Source organism: Lissotriton helveticus, chromosome 6 (assembly GCF_964261635.1).
Source record: "Lissotriton helveticus chromosome 6, aLisHel1.1, whole genome shotgun sequence".
NCBI lineage: Eukaryota > Metazoa > Chordata > Amphibia > Caudata > Salamandridae > Lissotriton > Lissotriton helveticus.
Genome location: NC_136067.1, coordinates 110006523 through 110024793, shown reverse-complemented (window position 1 = coordinate 110024793; position 18271 = coordinate 110006523). Strand labels below are relative to the sequence as shown.

Sequence of the window (18271 nt, the reverse complement as noted above, 5' to 3'; positions counted from 1 at the left end):
AAGAGCAAGAGCACGAGAGAAAACGTATGAAAGACACGAAAATGAAAGTACTAATTGCACAATCTATTCCTCAAGACAGTCAGAAGAGGGGTCCGAATCAAGCCAGTCATCCTGCAGCTCCCGTTAAAGGGAACTGCAATTATTGTAAACAGCCAGGTCATTTTATAAACGAGTGTGCAGTTCTGAAACACAACATAGCTACTGGTAAGACTAAAGAAAGACCACGTCCGCCGAGACAAGAACAAGTTTCACAGACTTCTCAGCCACAGAATGCACAACAGACAGTTTCAGTACCGCAGCCTATTGCTGCAACACAGCACGTTACATCACAGATGTACCAGTATGCACAGTCCGAGTATCCAGAGTACCAGTCATATTCATGAAACAGCCTAGAGAGGGAGGTAGGCTTGCCTCTCATCGAGATACCTGTAGATCAAGAAGGTCCCTATGTTCACAGTCAAGTATTGGGGAAAGACAGAAAGTTTTTGATCGATACAGGGGCAAGTAGGACCACAATTAGTCATGCCGAAGTTCCAGGGGCTCCGCTCTCAGGCTCAAGAAATGTTTCCCTTGGATTTTCAGGAAAACCCATCGTTAATGAGATATCTAAGCCAGTTACTCTAGAAGTAGGTCCATTGTCCCGCACTACTGATCTGTTACTTACTAAGTCATGTCCAGAAAATCTATTAGGTATTAAAACACTGAAAGAGTTAGGTGCAGTTATTTGCTGTTCCCCAGAGGGAATACGTCTGTTCCTACGTGACTTTAAGGGTCACTATGTGTTACGAGATTTTGATTCAAGATTGTCTAATGTTCCACAGCATTTATGGGCGCAAGGTCCAACTGATGTAGGTTACATGCAAATCACACCCCATCGTGTGACTCTCAAACCAGGTGTAGTGTTACCCCGAATCAGACAGTACAGATTGCCACCTGAGGCTGTAGCAGCCTTATCCAAAATTATTGACGAGCTCATGGCTCAAGGAGTAGTTGTAGAAACTGACTCCAATGTATGCAATTCTCCGATCATTCCAGTCATGAAACGTACTGATCCGAATGCACCCCCAGTATATCGATTAGTGATTGATTTACGAGAGCTTAATAAATGTATCATTCCTCAGTACCCAGTTGTTCCAGACATCTCTTCCCTGTTAACAGCCATTGATTCCGAAGCCATGTTTTTCACTGTCATTGACCTCAAGAATGCATTTTTTAGTGTTCCAATTCATCCAGACAGCCAGTTTCTTTTCGGATTTTGTTTAAATGGAAGGAGCTATATGTTTACACGCGCTCCTCAAGGTTTCACAGAAAGCCCTAGTATTTACAGTCAAGCACTCAAGAGACAACTAGACAATATTCACATGCCAACTGACACTGCCCTGCTCCAGTATGTTGATGATCTACTGATCACAGCCCGTTCTGAACGTGCTTGCGAGCGAGCATCACTTACAGTTCTGTATTTTCTAGCCGAGATGGGGCACAAGGTGTCACCTTCGAAGCTTCAATTCTGTGTCCAGGAAGTGGTATACTTAGGACACTTGCTGTCCAAGAGGGGTAGGCAGTTGACACCAGACCGTATCCAGTTAATAGCGAGTCTTCCCCAGCCCAGAACCCAGAAGGAGGTACGTGCCTTTATCGGCCTTACTTCTTATTGTAGACAATGGATTCCCCAGTATGCATTTCTAGCCAAGCCACTGATACAGTTAACGACACAGGAGGCAGCCGTATCGACTGTCCTCCCTTGGACATCTGACCATACACTTAGTTTTAATGAGTTAAAGAAAGCCCTATGTCAAGCTCCAGTTCTAGCTACACCGAACTACAGTAAGCCTTTTACACTTTTCGTTACTGAACGGGAAGGTACAGCATTATCTGTTCTCACACAAGATCAAGCAGGTCAATACAAGCCCTGTGCTTATTTTTCGAGCACATTAGATCCAGTCGCCCAGGCATTGCCTGCGTGCCTCAAGTCAGTTGCAGCCACAGCACTAGCTATCAGACAAAGTGATTCCATAGTTTTAGGACATTCCCTGACAGTACAAGTTCCACATTCAGTAGAAGTTCTTTTAAACCGAACACAAACTCAGCACTTGACAATTGCACGTTTAACAGGTTATGAATTGACACTGTTCCAGCCACACATAGAAATCAGACGCTGCAACGTTCTGAATCCTGCTACACTGTTACCATCAGTTAGTTTAAATCCAGACCCACATGATTGTGTGGAAGTAGTTAACATTACGACAAAGCCAAGACAAGACCTGACAGACATTCAGTTACCAGATCCCGACCTGACACTTTATGTGGATGGTTCATGTATGAGAACTAGTACAGGAGAACTAGTCGCCGCGTATGCAGTGACTACTGACACTGAAGTTATTGAAACACACCGTATTGATACCCTGTCCGCTCAAGCAGCAGAGCTAGTCGCTCTGACACAAGCCTGTATACATGCCAAGAACCTGAAAGTTAATGTTTACACAGATTCACGTTACGCATTCGGAGTTGTACACGACTTCGGAGTGCTCTGGCAGGAGAGAGGTTTCATGACTTCTCATGGAACCAAGATTCAGCATGGTCTCCTTATTCAAGCCCTGTTAGATGCCATACATTTACCGACATCTATTGCTATCATGAAATGCAAAGCACATACGAAAGTCACTGACATTATTTCCCAAGGTAATGATCTAGCAGACCGCACAGCCAAGCTTACAGCACAGACTCCAGACATTCCAGTAAACATGACACATACTCCAGATCCGATTACATGTATGACAGTTAAGGACCCTACACAAGATGTCATAGATATTCAGTTACATGCTACCCCCAATGAAATCAAGAAATGGTCTGAACAAGGAGGGGTCCAGACAGATCAAGGATGGTTAACGAAGGGTAGAGCCACATGGTTTCTCCCTGATTCTATGGTTCAAGTCATTATCAATACCGCACATAGTCCAGCACATTTAGGAGAAAAAGCTATGTTAGACAGTATCCAGAACATTTGGTTCAACAAGCATTTACGAGCTGCAGCCAAGCAGAAAGTCCGTACCTGTATGATATGTTGTCAGTTTAATCCAGGTAAAAGTGTCCCGGTGGAACAAGGTGGTTTCCAGCCCCCTGACCACCCTTTTGAGGTCCTCCAGATGGATTATATTCAGATGGAGCGATGTCGAGGTTTCAAGTATGTCCTTGTAGTTGTATGCGCTTTGTCCAGGTGGACAGAAGCATATCCAGTCCCAGATTACACAGCCGCGACCACTGCCAAGCAGTTGGTTCGTGAATTTTTCCCTAGATACGGACTCCCTAGAGTCGTATATTCTGATAACGGTCAGCCATTCTCCTCAGAATTAATGAAGCACGTTTCCCTTTTGTTAGGGTACCAGTGGAAGTTTCATTGTGTACGCCATCCAGAAGCAGCTGGACTAGTCGAAAGGCATAATCAGACTCTGAAAATCCGCATTGCAAAAGTCTGTAAGGACAAAGGTGTGGACTGGTTAATAGCTCTGCCAGTCGCTTTATTTTATATGCGTATGGTCGCACATTCCAGATCAGGTCTGTCCCCGTATGAGGTCGTATTCGGCCGCCCCCCTAACATGTGGGGCACTCCTAGACCCCGAAGTATTACCGATGTTTCATGTAATATGCTGACAGATTACCTAGCTTCCTTGATGTCTGCCCTCAACTCATGTCGTTCACAGGTTGCTGCCGCATTTCCAGACAATACCGAGGTGGCACCGCACGAGATCGTTCCAGGCTCCCTTGTGATGATCAGAAATTTTGACAGATCAAGTCCGCTGGAACCACGTTGGAAGGAGCCACGTCAGGTCCTCTTGACCACCCGAACTGCCGTCAAGTTGGAAGGCAGTAAGGGGTGGGTCCACCTTTCTCATGTAAAACTTTTCAAAGGATTGAAACCAGCGTCTAAAAACATTTTCCAGGATTCGAAGGACTGCCAAAATATTGCTCTTAAGGACTGTCCCGCACAAGACATTATTACAACCCCTCCCTTGTTAGAGAAAACTCCGCAGCAGGAGTATAAGTTAAAGCTCAGGTCTAGTAAAATAAGTCAGTCAGTTTGATTGTATAAGTCCTCCCCTAGGTGAAACGGTTAAATTGTTTCTGACATGTATAAAATAGACCCCCATAGTGAGAGAGTCAGTCGAAGTTCACTTCAATGTATCGTTTTTCTGAGTTTCATATTATTTCTCAGCATAATGATTTCCTGCACTAGTTACGCACTTTTCCTGTATTTACCAGTTCCTCATGTAAATATGTCTGCTAATGCTACAGTAGAGCACACGTTTAGTGATCTGCCTCCTCACGAATATTCTTACCGCCTCGCTATGCGCAACAACACATTTATCCGTATGTTACATTATTCACACCAGACCAGCAATGCTACTAATTGTTGGGTGTGTGGTCGACTCCCCCCTTTCCAGACACCGAAAGGAGTTCTGCCACTGTTTCCGTATCCATTCTCACACAATGGTTCGTGTGGAGCATGGTCCACGTTAACGTCATCCTCAACAGATATGTCTTTTCTTAACAGTACATGTTTTCCAGACAAGCAAGGTCTCCCCCACAGAACAGGTTTAGATCTAGAAAATGAAGTATATAATTTAGGTAATTATTCGTCGAATTTCATGGTCCTGAATGTTCAGTCTGATACTACTCCAGACTTACCTGCTATTTCAGTACTACCTGTCAAAGGCGAATTATGTGTCCGAAGTTATGGTTCTATACACATAGGTCATAGTGAATGTACTACTGTTATCAAGTATAGTGACAGTGGGAAATCAGTTTTCAAAGCTTCACGTCATTCTTATTTTATTTGTGGTCAAACCGCATATGTCCGTCTGCCCCTCGATTGGGAGGGAACCTGTTACATTGCTTTCCTACTGCCACCTGTTTTCCTAGCCCCATCTGATTATCACAGAAACACACATCTAGTACACATTAGACATAGAAGGGAGTCCCCAATTGTCGATTATACTGAAACTACTCTAGAACAGTATACAGATTTCAATAAAGGTTTCTTCTTCTTTGTAGGACCTGTCCAGAATAGTAAACTGATCCGTAGGTTAACAAGAACCCTTGAAGCTGTAGTTAATGAGACTGCCTCTGCTCTAGGTAACCTAACCGAAGAACAATCTGCTATGAGATTTGTCGTTTTGCAAAATCGTCTCGTCCTTGACGTCATACTGGCCGATAGGGGCGGGGCCTGTAGAGTCATCGGATCTAGTTGCTGCATTTTCATTCCAAATAACGCGCCGTCTGTTTATTCAGCTATAACCAGACTTCATAAAATTGCCCATCTGTTACACCAAGATCCAGGCACCTGGACATGGTCCGGTTGGTTCTGGAATATAATTTCCGCATGGGGATGGAAAGTCCTGTCCTTTCTAAGTATAGCAGTAGCGATCATATTTAGCTGCTGCCTCTGTATACAATGTGGCCCTGCGATTTGCAGCATGTGTGCTACCTCTTGTATTCCTAGTCCCAAGCCCCGTTCTAAATCCCGTTCCAAGACAATTCGAGACGAGCAAATGGTACTGTATGAAATGATAGATGGTATCATGAAAATTGATGTTTCCTGATGGAAACGTAGTGACAAGGAGGGAATGTGGAAAAGTAAATTTTGCCATGTTCTGTGTCCCTACGCTTCATCCATCATATGTTATGTGTGCATGACCAATATGCATATGTTATTCCCCATGCCTGATTAATGACGCAATTCCAGTTGTGTCCACCTCTAGTATGCTATTTTCCAGTCCTCGTGAATACTACGAATATCAGGCCTATGTAAAGTAATGTTGCCACGTTTCTTAGTGTGCACGTTATTCCATTATAAAATCCCCGTTTCTAGGCCTCAAAAGGGCCCGGACCCTGGATTCAGCTCCTGTCTCCTGAAAGCCTCGCTGAGGAGCGATACAGCCCCCACCTGTATCCTCGACCCTTCACTTACTTCCTGCTTCGCAGTGCCCGGTGCAGCTTGGCTCTGCCTCTGAGTCTGCCAAAAGTATGTTATAGTTCCAGTTATCAGTTCAGTCCTCCTCCTCTGCATTCCTAAGCTACTGAACTGCATCAATAGTTTCCGTCATTGTCTAGCCTTCTCGTCTCCACGTTAGAGAAATACTGTATTTAATGGTCATTTAATATTCTTCATCACGCACTACATGTAGAATAATGCATGGTCCAGTCTTAGAGTCAAGTTAGCCTCTCCCCTCATGACTTCTAGTTTATATCAACATGTTCCCTAAACATCAGATACCAGATAGGGTTTAGGTACATGTCGCTCCGACCCTTCAGACTCTAGTCTCTGCTCCTAGCACAGAGTTCATAGCCCCCAGCTTCTCCTAGTAACACGTCATTGCCAGTTTTCGCGCACCATTAGGTTAGAGGTCCCGGCTCCTTAGGTAGCCCCCTCCTATGTTTCCGCCCATTCATGACATATTCTGTTACGTTTGCACCACATGTCTACGTATACGCCCAGTTACACCTCTTTTTACTGTTATCTCTCGCGACTGCTACGCGTCACGCCTTCTGCTCCACCCACTGTTACGCCTACTGCAATGTAATGCTATGTGTTTGCGCTATGTATATAAGTCAATGTTTTGTTATTGAATGTTAGCGCGCTCATCCCAGACCCAGCCCCGGCAGCTGCCGGGCCTTATTGTCCTATTCCCATGCAGGTTGTCCTGATCCTGTCCTTATGCTGTAATAAACCTGCAGAAACTCCTACTACCTCGAATCTTGACTCTTATTTTATTGAGCTATCTGTTATGCTATAAGTCTAGTCAAAAATAGGGTATTATTTATTTATTTACCACACTACCCCTATGCCTTGTAAGGAGGCTAAGAATTTAGGGGTATGGATGGACCCTGTCCTCTCCTATGAAGTTCACATCCGGCGATTAGTGGGGAAATGCTTTGGTGTCCTAAAAACCTTAAACAAAACACTGGATTTGCTCCCACGAGAAGCCAGACAGACAATGACCCAGGCTTTAATTACGTTCCGCCTGGATCACGGGAATGTTTTATATCTGGGAGCATCTGAAAAGAATCTCGGGCGCCTACAAGTCCTGCAAAATGCGGCAGCCCGGTTGGTTTTGAGATTACCCAGAAGGGCAGCATCTAAACCAGCCCTCGCAGCCCTTCATTGGCTCCCCATCAAGTAGAGGGTACTGTTCAAATACCTTCTCATATGCCATCGTATTCTATGGCACAAGGCTCCTACGTACCTGGGAAATCAGGTCACCAGATATGTGCCGGGCCGAACTCTGAGATCGGTAGGGACGGGGCAGCTTGAAATCCCTAGGATCAAGAAAGCCAGGATGGGAAGTCGCTCGTTTAGATTCCTAGCCGCTCAAAACTGGAACAAACTTGCGACTTGTCTCAGGCTGGAAAGGTCGGAGACTAGGTTTAGGAGCCTCCTCAAAACTTATCTGTTTACCAACTAGTGTCATCAAGAGTTGTGATGGCGTATTTCTTCCTTGTGTTATCTGACAGCTCTCTTCCCTTCACAGCGCGGGGACACGCAGAGATGGCGTAACCAGGCGCTATATAAACTCCTTTATTATGTAGAAATGTATAAAGCACATTTTGCCGCCTTGACTTTTGCATTTCCAAGGTTGAATGAAATGCAACGAGAGAGTATTAACTATATGAACTCTGGTACCAATGTGCTACATTATTCCATCTGGCTCGGCATTTGTAAAGTTTTAAGTGGGTGAGCTACACTTTAAGAGCGGTGGTAAAAGTTTACTAAAAGATTGTATCGCTCGTATGAATCCCCGTGGATACTTTCCGTGTTTGCCTGACCGAATACAGTATAATTCGACGTGGCATTACAAAAGTGCACCGTAATAAAGTGTTTTAAAAAAACCTCTTGAGATAAGTGTCTTGTTCACGGACCTTGTTCTATGTGGAACCACCTGCCCTGTATGGAAATAGGGAAATGTAGCTGCTGGAGTCCCTTTCTGCGATGTTAGAGGGTTAACAGCAAGTCTTTCACATCGGGTCATGTCTGCTACCCTCATAATTCCTGATCCATAATTTCAAATTTAAATAGTTTTGGATGCAAAATGTCTGATTTTCTACATCTTTCGATCCTTTAATTTCGGGGACATGAATATAATATGTTTAGATGTGGAGTACGATATAGGGATAATAAACTGAAATATAATAGGTACTGAGAATGCCTAATTAGCAGGATAAGGTCCACACCCCTTGTCACATTAGTAGAGTATGTTCATTAAGTCATACACAAGTGAGTCACCAACTTACAGCTGACCCTCCACCTCGAGGACAACAACATCCTTTGAAAATGCAATAGGTCTCGCAATAACGCGAGTCTGAACTATTAGCATTGTAAATGATTATGCCCTTTATTTTTGCGTTCTGGTTTTTGGAACATAAATAAAAGGCTTTGCCATTTACAAGGCCTATAGCTTAAATTTGCGTTAAAACGAGACCTATTGCATTGCAATGGTGGTGGTGCTGCTGAGTTTTCTCTGAATCTGCACCCACAATCTGCACCCACAATCTGCACCCACAATGTGTGAGTGGCGTTGCGTGTGTGAGTGGCGTTGCGTGTGTGAGTGGCGTTGCGTGTGTGAGTGGCGTTGCGCGTGTGAGTGGTGTTGCGCGTGTGAGTGGCGCTGCGCGTGTGAGTGGCGCTGCGCGTGTGAGTGGCGTTGCGCGTGTGAGTGGCGTTGCGCGTGTGAGTGGCGTTGCGCGTGTGAGTGGTGTTGGGTGTGTGAGAGGCGTTGCGTGTGTGAGAGGCGTTGCGTGTGTGAGTGGCGTTGCGTGCGTGAGTGGCGTGTGTGAGTGGCGTTGCGTGTGTGAGTGGCGTTGTGTGAGTGGCGTTGCGTGTGTGAGTGGCGTTGCGTGTGTGAGTGGCGTTGCGTGTGAGTGGCGTTGCGTGTGTGAGTGGCGTTGCGTGTGTGAGTGGCGTTGCGTGTGTGAGTGGCGTTGCGCGTGTGAGTGGCGTTGCGCGTGTGAGTGGCGTTGCGCGTGTGAGTGGCGTTGCGCGTGTGAGTGGCGTTGCGTGTGTGAGTGGCGTTGCATGAGTGAGTGGCGTTGCGTGGGTGAGTGGCGTTGCGTGGGTGAGTGGCGTTGCGTGGGTGAGTGGCGTTGCGTGGGTGAGTGGCGTTTGGATGAGTGGCGTTGCGTGGATGAGTGGGGTTGCGTGGGTGAGTGGCGGTGAGTGGCGTTGCGTGGATGAGTGGCGTTGCGTGGATGAGTGGCGTTGCGTGGATGAGTGGCGTTGCGTGGATGAGTGGCGTTGCTTAGATGAGTGGGGTTGCTTAGATGAGTGGGGTTGCTTAGATGAGTGGGGTTGCTTAGATGAGTGGGGTTGCTTAGATGAGTGGGGTTGCTTAGATGAGTGGGGTTGCTTAGATGAGTGGGGTTGCGTGGATGAGTGGTGTTGCGTGGATGAGTGGTGTTGCGTGGATGAGTGGTGTTGCGTGGATGAGTGGTGTTGCGTGGATGAGTGGTGTTGCGTGGATGAGTGGGGTTGCGTGGATGAGTGGGGTTGCTTGGGTGAGTGGGGTTGCTTGGGTGAGTGGCGTTGCGTGGGTGAGTGAGTGGGGTGTTGCGTGGGTGAGTGAGTGGGGTGTTGCGTGGATGATAGTGGGCTTGGGTGGGTGTGAGTGGCGTTGCGTGTCTGTAAGTGTTGCTGTGTGGGTGAAAGTGGCACAGAGCCTTTGATGTGGCCTGGCGCAGGAGAAATGCTGCTTCTGCTAATTAAATACAAGAGCGGCCGGGAAGCGGCCAGGAAACACAAGTACGGCCGGCCACATAATTAGGGGAGGAGAAGCCGCACAGCACACGCTGGGAGAAGCCCTTTGATGTGCTGTGCGGCCGCGATGCGCGCTCTGTGCTGGGGGAGGGCCATTAGCCTGAACTCGCGGCAAGATCAAACGAAGGGTGGGAGGGACATTGAGGAACAGGAACAGATGGTCATGAAAGTGTATGGGCCAAAAGCGCGTGCCTGTACGTGCACTCGAAGAAAACGCCACAAAAAAAGCGGTGGTTTGACAATCAGTTCGAGCACTTGAATTCTCACCATTTCCCATTCCTTCGGAATGATAAAGGACGAACTTAAAAAACCACTAAAACACTCTTCTGTACACAATTCTTGAGTCCAATTGGGTCCTGCAGGGTCAATGCTTGGCCTTCTTTGCAAAGGTGCCCACTGCAGAGATGATCGTGGTTTTTGAGCCACTGGTACTGGTGGTCACCGTGACAACTGCTGGCAGGGTGGCCGTAGTGGTGAGGATGATTGCTGGGCCATGGTCGTGACTGGGACAGCAGAGTCCCACTTCCTCTTCCTCTTCTGGGAATCTGTTCCGGCAGTGTTTGGAGCTGTGGTGGTAGTTGCTGCAGTAGTGGTGGTGGTGGTGGTGGTAGTGGCTGCACCCTTCTTAGTGCCAGTCACAAACTCGATCTTTGTTCTTTCTTTTTTGGCTTTTTCTAGTTTGTCCATTTCTATTTTCTGTGATTTCGCTAGCGCCTCATAGTACGAATCCTCAGGCCATCCATGAGGGTCGAACATGTCCTTAGGGTAATTGGTTCCAAGCTTGTCAGTCGCGCAGTATTGGATCAGCTTCTCGTAGATACTGGGATTTCGAAACTCCTTCTTCCTCTGGATAACCAAATTCATGTCCTTGCCTTCCTTCATTTTCTTCTCGTACAACTTCTGTATTTTATCCTGCAAGTGGTTGGAGCATCTGCCGGATGGTTCTGGGGGATCTTGATTTCATCTGGAGACATATTCCTCACTCTCTCGGAAAAGGAAGCAACAAGCTCCTAAGGGTCCTTCTTTTCTGACTTTGAAAACTCCGATCGCCTGCTGGCCTCATCCTCTTCATCATCGCCCCTCTCCTCATCTCCCTCTAGTTTAGAGATATCATCTTCACCATAGGCCTCAGACACAAGCCCAACCTTTTCTTCTATGTATGCTTCGGATACCAAGAATCCGTTCTCTTCCAAGGGCATTTAACATTCCACTTTCCCCACTCATATACTCCTCACCATCACCGTCTCCGCTGCTTAGCGTTTCCTCACGGGTCGGACTCCTACATCATAAACCAGTTAAGAACACTTTAGACAAATTACCTCCTCTACAAGATCACGGGTTGCAGACGCGGGATAACATGTTGTGCCTCATATAGCAAGTACATACCAGGGCGGGTTGCAAATGTCGTGCCTGCTTCAGGAAGTAATTGCTTAACTAAATAGTGCTCACTAACTGGCAATAAAACCTAGAGTAAGGACACATGTAAAAGGGGCTGTCCTCATGGGAGGTAACAACAGAAGAGAGGGAGGTACTAAGGAGGGACTACTAAGCCTATTCACAGATCAAAATCCACCATTTACAAAGGTCAGTAATAGAAGCCAATTGAAAAGATGGGTGGAAAATGGGCAGAGTTTAAAGTCCATACCTGAATACAGCATGTCTCGAAGAGACAGCACAAGCGCTGCCTAGGTGAGACCTAAAAAAAATATAAGCAACGTCAGACTTTGGCTGACTGACGACTGACATCTGACCTCTGTCTTGGAGGACCAGGAAATGTGACATGATAAATACAGAATTTAAAGGCGTCTTTATTTATTTACCCGACGTTCAAACCCACAGTTTGGGAAACACTGGACTACAATATACTGGTTGCCTCTGGTGTATTCGTCAGTGGTCTTTGGTTGTGGCTTCATAATGTGAATATTAAATACAGGTACTGGATGAATTAGTCGCCTTCTTTCCCAATCTTATTTTCCACCTTATATTTTTACATTTTGGAATTCTAAGCACAACACTTAAACTTAATTTTACAACATGCAGAAAAAGAAACCAAGAAGGAGGATGAATTATGCAAGGTTCAGCTTGGATGTTTGACTAGAGTAGACACAGCTATAATAAGAATTGACAGGTAAATCCCCCGCCATTGTGCAAAATGGTTTCGCTTAGACTGCACCAGCTGCATCTGTGAAAGAAAATGGACCTACAAAAACTTCAGTTGTCAATGCACGTTAAATGGTCTTGCAGAAGCTCTGATATTTAGTTCATCAAAAACATGCAAGATAAACGTGCTTACTTGACAACATGTTGTAAAAGCTGAAGCCCATAAGTTCTATAAATCATTTTTTGAGATTTCTCTGCCAATTTCAGCCCACAGGAAGCAGCGATTGGGCTCTTTTCTTTAAACTCGTCCAAAGCCTAGTAAGACAAACCAAAAGTCACAAACAGTAGTGAAAGTTCACAAAAAGTTAGTGCTTTCAATACAGATTTCATTTTGGAAGCAAGAAAAATTTAAATAGGTATGGTTACAATGTGTGCTTTTGGAAGCCTTGGCATTAATGATAACATGATTGACAAACAAGCTAGCAAATAAACGCACATACCTGATAAAGACACCAACTAGAACTGCAGAGTCCGCCAATCGCAGCTGCAAGTCAACATCCTTGGGCTGTAACCAAACTCAGCCTACTCTGCAGGAGTCTTAAACTCATTTTAAATTGTGTCTTCTATGTTCCACCACTTTTACCCCTAACACACATTCATTCCTAAAATTTGGATTTTACATTCTGTGTCTTGGAAAAGAATTCCATGCCAAATCAAAACATGCCTTCGAGTTGTTGATCGGGCAAGACTCTCCTGTTGAGCGGCTGCCCGATGTGGCCTCAGAAAAACAGGCAAAGGTTATATTGGGGACAATCCACACCCAGGGAACAAAGAGGTACAGTAATTTCCCAAATACTATTTAGGGAGTTATTAAGGGCCATTATCAAATGTTTTACTATCTTGTGATTGTGTATAGGTTGCTACATGTACTTAGTTGCTTGTGTGCTTCGGAATTTGTGATCACTGGAATGGAGGAAAGTCGCTCCTTAAAGTGGTACATGACTCTAATCCTACTATCTCGATACATAGTCCAGCCTTGGCATCTGGCCAATCGCTCAAGTTAACAAAACACAGATTTAAAAGGAGATCCATGCACAACCCAAGATCCACAATCGAGTACATCTCTCCTACACAACTCAGACTTGAAGGGAGCCTACAATTTTGCAGTGAACAAACAAATTATCGACTAATTTGTTTACCATTAAAAGAGGGCGCCCTGCCTCTCCAATATTACTGTACAACTTTGAACAATTGAGGGATAGGTCCTTGGCAACCTCTAGCACGAACAGGGATCTGGTAGTACGATTCAGGTTATTCTTTGTGGCAAAATGAATGGATCATCAATCAGTTTATAGTTAAAGCTTGCCGGTACAACATTCATCTCAGTTCTACAGAGATATACATAAGGTTCTGGATATAAAACCTGTGCAGGTCATAGGCAGTAGGTTCAGTTCCCTTTAGAAAGAACTTGTTAAAAAGAGAGAGACCTACACAAAACTTCTGTATTAGTTTAAGTATTTCTATTGTTTAAGACAGTTAAATGCTTATGTTCACTTCATGCCAAATTATTCTGGAGAGCTCTTAACTATCCTAGACGTATGTCTATCAAACACACATGCCATCACTTGAGTTCCAAGAATGTTAGCAATGTCTAACACAACCAGCTGTACTATGTTCTCATATTCAAGACTTTTTGATTTAAGGGGCAAAGAAGGGTTGCACAATTCTAATTCCCATCTCTTCACCAACCTGTACACTGCAGCTTTCGATGGGACTCTGAAGGCACTATGTAGCACTGTACAAACGCACAATAAATAAATACATCAGATAAAAACCCACCTATGAATACAGTGAACTTTGATGAGAAGCTGTGGGAGAGGCCGATATCAGCCTGTGAGGAAGGAAGAACGGCTTCAAGGACAGGGGTGAGAGAACTAGTGCCACAGCAGATCTGTACATTTCAGATATTCTCCATAATATTTACTGAGGCCATCAGGACCATTGCCTAAGTAACACTGCAATCCGCCCACCTCAGTGTCAGGCTACAGAGACCAGAGCGGAGCGCAAACGTTATATTTTTTTCTAGTGTTCATGTGATGCAAGATTACACTTACGTCTCTTATTTAAAATCTCAAGATACGGACCAAGAAAAGGGTTATAATCAGGGCTCCCGGTTTTATGGTATTTATATTTTTAGCATTTCCATCTGTATTTATCCATATTTATATTTTGGCTATCATATTTTGTGTTTTGAGAATAAATAGAGCTGTAAAATTGTATATTTCCACATTTATTTACCTGTTGAACGTTCACTCATGCATGGATGCTTGTCACAATTTAGCAAATTAAGGGGGCGTGGCTAGCAGCCGATGAAGATGGCCGCTACCTAAGTACGCTGCGCTAGCCGACAGCGTCCAAGCCCAATAAATCTGACAATCCTAAGCTCTGAAGGTTGTACTAAGCTAGGGAGTGTGCGGAGAACCGGCATCTGCCTGGCGGTGTGTCCAAACCCCGAGATTGAGGGGTGTATGGCAAGAGAGTGGCAAGTGAAGGGAGCAGCCCACGGAGCCAAGACGGCACCACCCCAGCGATCAGGGGTCTGAAGCGGCCTAGTTATTCCAGTGCAGCCGTCGCAGTGAGGGGCTGAAGTACAGGGAGCAGCCTCCAGGGACTTTGAAACTGCCACCGGAGAGCGGCTGGGCTGCGGCGCGAGCAGAGTGTGCAGGGCGTTGACCGTGGATTCGTGGCACGGACACCGAAAGGTCTGTCACATCGCGGCCGGGGTCCCGCTTTAATCCCTGTCTCTGGCCTGTGAGCCCATGCTTTCTCCGTTTGTTCCCTGCTTCACTCGCTGCGAGCAACAGACACGATCATGTCCCCTATGGTGGCCTGTGCCACTGGGCCCTCACGCATTGCGGAGACTCCCGACCCTGAGGGCACCTGTTCTGTAAGCGGCTGACAAGCGTGGACAGGTGTGGCGAGCAGGTAGGGGCGCTCTGCCTCAGAGAGAGATTGTGGCCCAGCTGAGACTCTTGAATGGACTACGCGTGGAGAAAATAACGGCATACTACCCAGGAATTAAGGTGGGTGCTCTCCTCCCCCACCCCAATTGCGCACTGGAGATATCCCTCAGAACCCGGCAGCAGGATCTGCAAGCTGCTTGGAATGGTAGGCGCCAAACCCGTTAGGCCTGTCTTACAAAAGCCAGTGGTGAGGGTTGCAGTCCAGAGCGGCACTGCATCGACCCTTCCAGGCACCCGAGTGTGGCGAGGGACCTGGGACCCTGAAAAGACGCTGAAGAGTGTGCGCTACACTCCTGAGAGGTGGAGGACGGGGAACAGGTGTGTCAGCCAATACGGGAGCACGGTCTGTCATGTGGGAATATTGCTGGCAGTCTGCAGACTGTGACCATGGGCCGAAACAGAACTCTGGGGCCTGGACAGGCCAATCATATTGATAAATACACGGTGGCCATGGGCTGCGACGATGGAGCGACAGGAGGGGATCCACAGGAGGACCCAGAAGATCAGACCAGGGACCCATCCTTAAAGGACATTATGAAGGCGATCAGGGAGTTGAGGGGGACCCTGGAGCCGAAGCTAGACTCCGTTACGAAGGAGGTGAACCTCTTGTGAGCCGACCTTCGTAAAATTTCTGAAAAGGTGTCCATGGCAGAGACAGGCTTTGGGGGCTTATAATCCAAAACTAAAAGTCTGGAAGACCAAATCGCCATGCTTACAAAGAATCAATCAGACATCTACACCCGGCTTGAGGACCAGGAAGGGAGGACGCGGAGCAACAATATTCACGTCATATGAGTGCCAGAGGGAATGGAGGGACCAACCATGGACTTGTTCCTGGAAGATTTGATTTTAAACCACCTGAAGCAAGAACCCCTATCAAACTTTTTTTCAGTAGAGCGTTCATACAGGACCCTGGAAGGCAGGCCTCGCTCGGGACCGCCCCCACGCACAATTATAGCCTGCATTTTTAACTTCAGGGACAGAGATGCCATCCTACAAGCGGCACGTATGCACGGCGACCTCCGGCACAAGAATACCATCATCTGTTTTTTTCCGGACTTTACGCTCCATGTCCAGTGCCTGAGGCGAATATTTGATGCTGTTAAAAGAGTCCTGCATGAGCAAAACGTTAAATACATGACGCATTTACCGGCAAAACTCAAGATCATGGACGAATGGAAAACCTACTTCTTTGACTCCCCAGAGGAGGTGAGTAACTGGCTAGTCGCAAAGGAAGCAAAAATCGAGCAATGGGGAGTGGACATATTGTGGAGGAGCAAGAGGCTGGGTGGACTTCCAGTGGCCCAACGCAACGAAAGCGGACAGATAAGTGACCTGTAGGACAATACCTTAGTCCTTTGGACTGAACTTGTCCTCGGTTTAAGCTCTGTAGGGTGCAGGTTGGGGCTGTTGCCATGGGAGACAGGACTCCCCGTATATATGGACATGGGCTGTTGAACGGACTTCCGTGATGCAAGGGCCCCCCCTCCCAGACTCGTTCCGCTAAGACCAGACCGGCCACTCGTGTTTCAATGAGTAAGGAGGCTATTATATTATTTTGTATGAGCTTGATACTATTCTATAGCAGGCAATTTGCACTTCATGCTGGAGGCTGGCTCACAGCTTCCCACAAACTGTTCGGGCAACAGGCACTCTGCATGTTTGAGAGGTGGGAGGTTTGGGGCTCACCCAGCAGGGTTGCAGGGAGGGTGGGGGGGACACTTTTTTGGGGGGGGGGGGGGAGGAAGAGAATCCCGCTCAATACCAAGATAGCCAGCACTTACAGGAAAATAACATGGGGGAAACTTGAATGGCGAGGGAACATTCCATTACTACTCACCCTGCCTGAGGCTATGGAAGAACTAGCTAGCATGCAGGTATGGGCCTGGAATGTGAATGGTCTGGGGAACAAGATTAAGCGTACATTTGTCCTGCAGCATGTCAAGAGGCATTCCCCAGATGTTGTATTGATCCAGGAATCACACTTAAGAGGGAGGAAATGTAAGGCACTAGATCGCTCACTCTGGATACTCGTCCGGGGCTCGTGGGGTGGGTATCCTGATACGCAACACGCTACCCCATGTTATCACAGACACTTGGACTGATGACGCAGGCTGCTTTGTGGCGGCAGTGGGTAAATGGGTGGGGCGATTGCTGGTACTGTGATCATGCTATATAACCCCGGGTCTTCACACTGTGGTTTTTCCAAAGTTAAGCTCATTCCTGACAGACCTGCCCTTGGGCACTCTCCTGATTGGTGGAGATACAAACATTTATGAACCCGGAACTTGACCGGTCTGGCTCTCATACGGGACGACAAGGAGAGCGTGGCCTGGTGGACTTTGTAATTGCCATGGGTATTGAGGACCTATGGCGGGCTCACAATCTACTGCTAAGACATTATACTTACTATTCTGCAAGTCCTTTTCTAGGATCGACCATTTTTTTTCTCCACACGTAATGATAGGGTGTGTGATTTCTTCAACCCCAAGCAGTGGAGAAGTGTGGCTCAGGGGTTAGAGGCAGCAGGAAGCTGAGATCGGTCCTGGACCAGGGTTCAATTCCCCGCCTCGGTGGGGTCTTGGGCTAAAAATTCCACGGACTCGATAATTCTCGCCCCGGTGCCTCCTCGACTCACGGGTTCACACTCTGTGACTCTGGGCAATAGCTTGCTTAATCTCCACAACGGCCCCTCGCGGCGGGATGCCTGACTTTCACCTTGTGGATACCCTGCTATCTCACAGGGGAATACCAGGAAGGGTTCCCTAAGCAAGCGCCGGGAAACCCACTGCGGGTAGCTGTGCGCTATATAAGCTCAACTACACAAGCATATGAAAAGGGGCATTTCAGACCTTCCCTGGTATGTGTCACTATTAAGGACTCATTTTTAGAGATTTGCATTCCCGAGAATTGACCCCTGGCAACTGCGGTACCCAGCGCTTAGGGATAAACTTTGAGGGGGCTCGGAGCTCTATTTCAAAGAAAACGGGATTTGTAGACTCGCACATTACCCTATCGGAGTCGTGGAGTATTTTGTTAAGTGTGACTGTCATTCCGGATTCCCGGACACCCTTGTCAAAGTTTACAATGAGACCTATCCTTGTGTAATGGTTGTCATTGTAGCGGTGTTTAACGTAGCTGGGGTTGAGAGTACAGATGTTGCACTGAGATATTATAGAATCCGAGAACGCCCCCTTAAGCTGGCCCCACAAGGTGAGATATTTCTTCAATTGTCAATGGTGGTTGTGAGAAGTTGGCCTGATATGCAGTGCTCACTATTCTAGTGATCACTATGTATCATTCCAACAACCCTTATTGATGTTTGGTTGTAAGTCAACCTTAT

The 18271-nt window shown here is 46.7% G+C and overlaps 1 protein-coding gene and 1 pseudogene across 2 annotated transcripts in view; both read right to left on the bottom strand.

The window, feature by feature from the left end:
- LOC144762304 (exportin-5-like) overlaps positions 1-18271 on the bottom strand; it is a 2548278-nt gene that overhangs the window by 2438513 nt on the left and 91494 nt on the right. For both annotated transcript variants that reach the window (XM_078647452.1, XM_078647453.1), the window contains exon 2: positions 12099-12220. In XM_078647452.1, coding sequence (XP_078503578.1) covers positions 12099-12220 — 122 coding nt within the window. The remainder of the gene's footprint in view (positions 1-12098; positions 12221-18271) is intronic.
- Positions 10143-11004, bottom strand: LOC144761213 (SAP30-binding protein pseudogene; annotated as a pseudogene).